The 9065-nt window shown below is 29.1% G+C and overlaps 1 protein-coding gene across 1 annotated transcript; it reads left to right on the forward strand.

Moving 5' to 3' along the window:
* The first annotated feature begins 3533 nt into the window (after positions 1-3533).
* On the forward strand, positions 3534-8283 carry LOC114394020 (hydroxymethylglutaryl-CoA synthase-like). The gene is made up of 12 exons (XM_028355558.1): positions 3534-3728; positions 4186-4292; positions 4843-4975; positions 5417-5560; positions 5753-5911; positions 6132-6205; positions 6292-6367; positions 6533-6588; positions 6676-6763; positions 6950-7090; positions 7183-7332; positions 7788-8283. The coding sequence occupies exons 1-12, from the start codon at positions 3666-3668 to the stop codon at positions 7977-7979; spliced, it is 1383 nt and encodes a 460-aa protein (XP_028211359.1). The 5' UTR covers positions 3534-3665; the 3' UTR covers positions 7980-8283.
* Positions 8284-9065: the final 782 nt, after the last annotated feature.

The following is a 9065-nucleotide window of genomic DNA, read 5'->3' on the forward strand; positions in this document are numbered from 1 at the left end:
ACGGTTGACACACATCAATTTATTTCGGTAGTTGTTCATTTATTTCATTTAGCAAGAAAATTTATTATATTTCTTAATTTTTAGAAAATAACATTAAATATGTATGGATGGATGGAGTGGCGGATTTACACTTACCTGAAAGGGTGCATATGCATCCTCTCATTTTATTTTAATACATATATATTTTAATACATATGTATATTTTATTCCCTCTTAATTAAGTATATTTGAATTCTTTATCTTTAATTTTTTTTCTTTTCATGATAATAATTATTAATTAATTTTATTAAATAAATTGTCCTCTAACTTAGGGTCCTAGATCCATAACTCATGATATACTACAAGTTAAGTGAGATCATAAGTTTGCTCGCAATTTAGCTCATTACTATGTATTATCTAATTTTTTTAACTCCTTTATAAAAACAGTAGAATTTGATTTTCCATATGATTAATTTAAGAATTATTATTATTATTATTATTTATGTAGGAAATATTTAGTGAGTTTGAGAGAGAGAGAGAGGTATGAGGAGTTAATTTTAACCATATAAAGATAATTAATATTATTTTAATTAGTTTTAATCTTAATTATCTATTTGAATTACACATGTAAGATTAGCTTATTCTCTTACATGATTATTATTAAAGTCACGTAATTACTTAAATAATTTACATGACTTTTTACTCAAGTGTATTTTTTAATTTACTGTATATTATGTCTTTTTGAATTCACGTAACATATAATAATAGTAAATTATATTAAGTTAATTAATATTAAAACGACATATTAATAAATGAATTTGTATTATTTTATTTATTTTGTTCATTATTCATCAAATAAACAATGTAAATCATAAAAAATTATCAAGTAACTTAAGTATTTATCATGTATGATTTTTTTTTTGTCTTGTACCGTAATACATATCAAACCCATATCCTATATGTTATAATCGTGACATTTATGATAAGATCTAATATGCGGCATACAATTTAACTTGTAAAATGCACAAATTAAAACAATAGCTAGTTTAAATAAATAATAAATTATTATATTATAAATCTGAATTCTTATATTGGTTGAGTGTTTTTTTAAGAGAGATTGAGTGCTTTTATGAACTACTTTTTTATACAGGTTTTATGAACTGTTATTTAAGATCATTTTTAGGAGTTTTTCTTAAGCCACAATGTTTTTAAGAATTGTTATCATTCTCATTGAGTGACATATCTATCCTAATCTCATATATTGAACATTTAATTTAATTTTTTAGTTTAACTAATCTTATATATTACTAAATATTTTTTTTTTCATTCAGCAATATATATATATATATATATATATATATATATATATATATATATATATATTACATAAGCTAACGTACTAATTTTCTTAAAATATTAAATTAGAAAATCTCACCCCTCAACTTGTCGTATTTGGAATGGAATTATGAATATTCCAAAGCTCGAGGACGAACAGTGCAAGATGTTGTCAATCAGGAAAATGTTAAATTGATTTATGGGCCTCTATAATTTTACCAAATTTTTAATTTGGTTTAAAATGATTTTATTAATTGAATTTCTGGATTTTTTTTTCTTTTTTTAGTTGAATTCTCCCATCTAATTATTTCTACGAAAAATTAAGTACACATACCTAATTTTGTTGTGCTCAGAACATACTCCAAAAACATCAATTCACTATGTGTATTTCTAATTAAATGTTTATAGTTAATTTTTAATAATAAAAAAATAAACCAGAAAAGTTCAAATGAAAAATAAAAATTCAGATACGTAATTAAAAAAATTAATAATTTGATTTTTTTTTATAAAAGTATAGAACTTGCAGAATTATTACACCTTTAAAAAACTGCATGAAATCAATTCAATAGGGGTAAAGAAAAAAAAAATTTCATGAAATCCTGGGTGAGTTAATTTAAATTTTAAAAAATAATTTTAAAATAAATATTTTTTATAGAAATATTTTTTAAAGAAGTAAATAAGATTTATTTCTTAAAAAATAGAAAATAAATAATTTTTTAAGTAAAATTAGCCTTTTTTCTTCTGTAAATAAAAAATATTTAGATAAATATATCAAAAAAATCATAAAAATATTTTTTATTAAAAAAAACATTTATTTTTAAAATATAACATTAAACAAACTAGTCCCTGTCCAATTAACCGGGTTCTTGGGACGTAGTCTGTGTGGGGACTGGGGACAACGTGGCTGGCAGTACCAGATTCAGTCATGTGCGTGAGCAGACTGTGTGCGAATCTGCGAATATATTTGGCTCTTTAAAAGCACTATTTAATAAATATACTTTAATATCGTTGATAAAATATTTAACCAGTTGAAAGAGTTCGTGTCTATGTCTATGTTTTTTTAAATAATTAAAAAATAAAAAATAGTTGAAAAGTGTAATGGTAGTTATATTTTAAAGATTCAGAAAAGAAATGGAAATAATTATATATTAAAGAGCAATTTAAAAATAAAAAATGTATATTAAAGGAGATTATTATTTTTATAAATAGTAATAAATTAATAATTATAGATAAATATGTTGTAATTAAGAATTTTAATACTTAACCATAAATTCTTTTTGACAAGAAAGAATTAAAAATCATAAAATCAAAATTCAAATTAAATTTAAATAAGAAAATATAAATATTTTGTATTAAAACTTTACTTAATTACATTGTTTATTCATTTCAACAATGGTATTTTATTTAATACAACAAACAATTAAAACTAAAATTACGCTTAGTAAACATCTTATATTTGTATCTATGTTGTTATTAAGACACAAATTTAAAATGATATTTTTTTATTAGACACAACCTATATATGTTTCTTGCATAAATTATTTTTAAATTAAAAATATCCATAAGAAAAGAATAGATAAAATGTAGTGGCAAATAATAATTTTTAGACTAAAAATATTTTTGACAATCCTTTATTTTCTAATTATTTGCTACTACATTTTATATCTTCTTTGAATTATAAATATTTTTAGTCTAAAAATAATTTTTGAAACAATAAATTTTGGACTAAAATTTGTAAATTTAAGAAAAGAATTATTCGGGAAAAATTATAATTTTTTTTCTCAATACTCTTAAATATTTTACAATAATTTTATATATTAAAAGATAAATGCATTTTCTTTTTTATAAAAATTGAATAAAAAGATTAAAATATATTAATTAATTAGGTGAAAAAATAATTAAATGAAAAGAATGAAATTAATAATTTTAATAAATTAATATAATTTTTTTTTATAAATTCAATGTTATTAACTATATTATTATTAAATTTGGTGAAAGAGTATGAATTAGATAAAAGAATGAGTGGAGTAGTAGAGATTTGAGACACTGATTGTGATTATATGGTGGAAAAAGTGTGTACAAGTCAGTTGGTGCAAGTTGCGATTGTCTGGCGGAACGAAGGAATGGCAAGACCCGGTAAATAGAGGGAAAATCAAAGGTTAGATTATTGTAGGAAAATAGCCAATTCTGCATTAGTTGCGAAGCTAACGACCTCTACCTTCACATTTTGCGACGTCAAAATCACATAAGGTCCTCGCTGCTGCTAAGTGCCTCCTTCTTCCTCCTATATATATATATATACATATATGCACGTAAAGCCTCTTCGCACAACTTAACCCTCTCTCTCTGAGATGGCAAAGAATGTGGGGATTCTCGCTATCGACATCTACTTCCCTCCCACCTGTATTCAGCAGGTTACCACATCTCTCTCTCTCTCTAAATCCACTTTCGTTTCCTTAATTTGACTTTTCTTTGTTTCGAAAATCCCATGATTTGCACAACGCTGACCACATGCGAGTTTGTTTTTGCTAATTAATGTCGATTAATTAATGAAATAAAAAGAAGAAAAAAAAAACTGACACAGAAGTTTAGTTCGGTACACGGATTTCGTTTTCGGTTTTATGTTGTATGATTGAATAAATGAAGATCATTAAAAGTGTTTCTCTGTGTAAAAAATCATGAGATCCCCCCAAAACTGCATCCAAAATCCAAATTATGATTATTATGGCTTATACGATTAGGAGCTATATCTCATGTGGTCATGCCATTTGTTTTATTATCTCACTGATGTAAATTGAAATTATGTGCTCTTTTTCTTTTTTCTTTTTTTATCCCTTTAAATAGTGTTTTCAGTTTCTTCACTTTATGCAGGAATTGCTGGAGGCTCATGATGGTGCCAGTAAAGGGAAATATACTATTGGACTTGGTCAAGATTGCATGGCGTTTTGTACAGAAGTAGAAGATGTCATCTCGATGAGGTTTCAATACTATTGATAATCTGTTTAGTTATGTTTAGGCAATAGTAGATATTAGATGCTACTATGTTTGGACCTGCCATTGTATATAATTGCTATTATTATTGTTATTGCTGCTCCTTGAGCCAGAAATTTAGTTTGAGGGGAGACAGAAAAAACATATATAACAATCATAACATGAAGAAACAAGTCCCTTTTCTTTTCCTGTTTTATTTTTCTATATTTTTTTCTTTTTCGTTTGCAATGAATAAATACTACCTAGTGTTGAAAGGAAGAATGTAACGTCTGAATCCATCTTTATTCCATCATAAATCCTTTATAACCATGTAAAGGATATGAGTTTATTGCATTATACACAGCAAATATTTCAATGCCATATTATTATTTTAATCTTCTACAGTCTTATATTATTGATGTAGTTTTCACTTTACTGCTTGTATAACACTAGACATACCCACCAAAGCCATCTTGATGATATTTTGCTCTGTTTGCTTCTTTTGTGTTAAGATTTAGATAAGACTTTGCTGTTGAGGACTAACTCTGGCATTTTCAGTTTGACAGTAGTTTCTTCCCTTCTTGAAAAGTATGCGATTGATCCTAAACAAATTGGTCGTCTGGAAGTAGGCAGTGAGACTGTGATTGACAAAAGCAAATCCATCAAAACTTTCATCATGCAAATCTTTGAGGTATCCTTTCAGTGTCAAACTACATGGATAGATGATTCTCCTTGTCAAAGTAAACTGACTTTCTTCACAATGTGATGGTAGTTTAAAAACTTAACTGATATAAATTCATATTATGTAATTATACATATGGAATGATTAAACCTTAGATTCAAGTATTTAATGTTGGATTGGAGATCTTTAGCGGTCAATGTTGGGCAATCAAACAGAGAGTACAGCTGAAGTGGTTCATACTATCTGGGCTCTTTTCATCTTTGATTCTATACCCAGATTGGATACTAGTTTCTTCAATGGAATTTCATTAAGTAATGTTCCACTGTCTCAAATATAATAAGTACTGTTAATAATCAGAATGGTTTGGTTCTGTTAATAACTTTGAGGATCAAACTATCTATTTCTGTAGCTTTGAAATACAATATTCATTTACTTGTCTGAAACACGCAGAAATATGGAAATACCGATATTGAGGGCGTTGATTCAACTAATGCATGCTATGGAGGAACTGCTGCTTTGTTCAATTGTGTCAATTGGGTGGAGAGCAGCTCATGGGATGGACGCTATGGACTTGTTGTCTGCACTGACAGTGCTGTAAGATCATTTCCATATTCACGGCCTTTGGACTATATATTTAGTAACAGGGAACATGTTTCGCATTCCCTTTTAAATGTGAAATTCTAAGAACAGCTACAAGTTATGAACTTTGATGCTTCTCCTAGATTTTGTTGTACAATGAGGTTAGTCTCAGCTCAAGCATGTGTCACTGATGGGTTCCTTTCTCAGGTCTATGCTGAAGGACCTGCTCGGCCTACTGGTGGAGCCGCTGCTGTTGCCATGCTAATTGGTCCTGATGCTCCCATTTCTTTTGAAAGCAAATTGAGGGGAAGTCATATGGCTCATGCCTATGATTTTTACAAGCCTAATCTTGCCAGTGAATATCCAGTAAGATGTTCTGCCTCTTTGCATTTCGTGTCATAGAACTTTTGACTATGGGATCCTATGTTTTGAAAGCTAACTTCCATTTCCCCTACTAATGTGAAAGCAATCATTGCAATTTTCTTTTGGTTTGAGAAAGTGCTGACGGATAGCATTTGACAGTGTTCATTCTTTACTTTTGAGTTTTGACTAACTACAATTAATCCGTGTAATTTATGTTTTATAGGTGGTTGATGGGAAGCTTTCTCAAACTTGTTACCTTATGGCCCTTGATTCTTGCTATAATCACTTAAGTCACAAGTAGGCTTCTATTGTTAATATAGTTTTTCTGAAATTTAGTCTGTAAATTTAAACCAAGCACCTTATGACATTGCTTTTTTTTGTAGATATGAGAAACAAGAGGGAAAACAATTTTCTATTTCTGATGCAGAATACTTTGTATTTCACTCTCCATACAACAAGGTAATTTAGACTATAAGCATTTCTTTTTAATATCTTAACCCCCCACCCCCTCTAAGAATGCTTTGTATAATGATCATTCATATGATTGTATCTCCCTTAATTGATATCTACATGTGTATTTTTTTGTCTGTTTATATATCTCTTTAATACTTTGAGTTATTGCAGCTTGTACAAAAAAGTTTTGCTCGTTTGGTGTTCAATGACTTCTTGAAAAATGCCAGGTTCTTTTTTATTTTTCCATCATCTGGAAACCTTTTCATTTTTAATTCCTTCATGTATTGGCGTTTAAAAGTTCGTTATGATTACAGTTTTGTGGATGAGGCTGCCAAAGAAAAGCTGGAACCTTTTGCAACATTATCTGGTGATGAGAGCTATCAAAGCCGGGATCTAGAAAAGGTCTGAGAGCAGAGTTCTAAGTATAGTTTTGGAAGTAAAACAATATTCTTCTTTTTCTTTTAGTCACTCATTTTCCATTTTTCGTTCGGGTTGGAGAGCAAAATGTGATTTCCCATTTATGTAACTATTAATAAAATGGACAATTTGAAACTTTTGCTAATGGTGTGAACTATTCTTGATTTCCAGGCATCCCAGCAAGTTGCAAAGCCTCAATACGATGCAAAGGTGCAGCCAACCACCTTGATACCGAAACAAGTTGGCAACATGTACACCGCATCTCTTTATGCAGCCTTTATTTCACTTATTCACAACAAGCATAGCACATTGGTGAATATTCTTAACACTCTCAGTCAAATATAAGCCCCTTCTCAACAAAGGTTCATGCTTTCTATATAATATTTACATTTTACAATTTTCAGGATGGTAAGAGGGTAATATTGTTCTCGTATGGAAGTGGCTTAACTTCCACAATGTTCTCTTTGCTATTACGTGAAGGTCAACATCCATTTAGCCTGTCAAACATTGATAAAATGATGGATGTTGCTGGGAAATTGAAGTCAAGACATGAGGTATTTATCTTCAAGACTCTTACAAAAATAGAAGTATTCCACAGGTGCTGTCAGATTTAAGATTTACTTTGAATATATAGCTGCATGCTCCAGCAATACATTAATGCATCTTTTATTGACCATAAAGAAAGCATGTGATTTTTTTTTTATAATTACTCGATTAACTAGTGTCTAAGTTGATAAAGACAGATTTTGGAAAATTTCTTTGTTTTTTGTTCTTCCTTTTAGTCGTGTACCTCAAGTAATTTTAATGACTTGGGAATATTCGTCTCTTTAAACCCCCTGGACTTTGGCTTGAGGATCAATAATTTTACATAATTACATATCAGCAACTGAAGTTTACCAGACTTTCTTGTTGACCATATTGTTTTAATGCTCAACAAGACGCTGAAAGCAGAACACTTTGTGGGTTATACAGTTTATTAGACTTTTGATGAGTGCAATTCTTTATGCAGTTTCCACCAGAGAAATTTGTTGAAACCATGAAGCTAATGGAACATAGGTATGGTGGCAAGGAGTTTGTAACAAGCAAGGACACCAGCCTTTTATCTCCAGGCACATTCTATCTCACTGAAGTTGACTCCATGTATAGGAGATTCTATGCAAAGAAAACTAGTGAAAATGGTTTGGTCACCAATGGTCACTGACGTTTTACTTAGAGAACGTGTAATACCTGGAAACCAGGAATTCAACTGTGCTTAGCATTTAGAAGGCTGTTCTCGTTTGGATTAGTTTCTTCTTAAGGGAAGACAAACGAACAATTATGAAATCTGTAGGAGCCAGGTGTTGTTAGTTCAAAAATTTTCCGAAACTCTTCAAGTTTAAATGATTCCACCAAAAATTGTTTCTAGCAATTATGCTTTTGAATATGTAGAGCACTGTGAAGGATTGGACATTATAAGTTTGAGTACTCGGTATTCTGTTAACGAAGGGGGTCGCAGTTTACAGTTACTCTGATTATTTCTTTTCATTTCGTAAAAAAGAAAGAATAAATTATACAAACACTTCTTCAAATTTCGTGATTTTTTTTATAAACGAAAAAGTATACACTGATACTTTTTTTAAAATAAAGTATACAATTTTTTGTATACAATGGTCGCACTAAATTTGAATCTGGAATCTCATACATGTTATTCCAAATCTTCCACCACTAGGTCATTCCAGTGGTTAGGTAAAGTATACATTGATACTTACTTCCTCAATTATTTAAAAATATATATTGACCTTTCTTTATGATTTTATATATCACATTATCTCTTTTTAGTTACTTAAAAATATACACTGATCCTCTCTTAATTATTTTTAAAAAATTACATTTGGACTCTCCTAAAAGAAGATTAGTGTAAATGTTAAAAGATACAGGATGTTTGTGTAATTATGTAAGAAAGTTGGTGTAATTTACTCAATGAAACCCCAACACAATCGTGTGTATTCTACTACACTGTTGATTTGTCAAATTAGTGATTTGAAATCACGGGATGTTTTTACACTGTTACATGACAATTGGCTTGCTATGTTCTCTAACTCTGAATTGAGAGGAAAGAGTCTAATAACCTTTATATAAATAAGTATAATAATCTCTTCAATAATCTTTTTATTATTATTATTATTATTATAAAAATAGAGATAAAAAACGATTTTCTGGGCCTAGCTTAGATGGTGACAGCCCAGGACCCAAGGCTAGGAAGGGTTCAATTTAAAAAAAAAAAAATCTATATAGTTTACATGTGATG

Source organism: Glycine soja, chromosome 17, assembly GCF_004193775.1.
Source record: "Glycine soja cultivar W05 chromosome 17, ASM419377v2, whole genome shotgun sequence".
Taxonomy (NCBI): Eukaryota; Viridiplantae; Streptophyta; class Magnoliopsida; order Fabales; family Fabaceae; genus Glycine; species Glycine soja.

What these genes read in the sequence shown, in the direction of transcription:
- LOC114394020 (XM_028355558.1), top strand. Translation starts at nt 3,666, where the DNA reads ATGGCAAAGAATGTGGGGATTCTCGCTATCGACATCTACTTCCCTCCC. An exon ending in CTCCCACCTGTATTCAGCAG is followed by an intron (nt 3,729 to 4,185) that starts GTTACCACATCT and finishes CACTTTATGCAG; the next exon opens with GAATTGCTGGAGGCTCATGA. An exon ending in ATCTTGCCAGTGAATATCCA is followed by an intron (nt 5,912 to 6,131) that starts GTAAGATGTTCT and finishes TATGTTTTATAG; the next exon opens with GTGGTTGATGGGAAGCTTTC.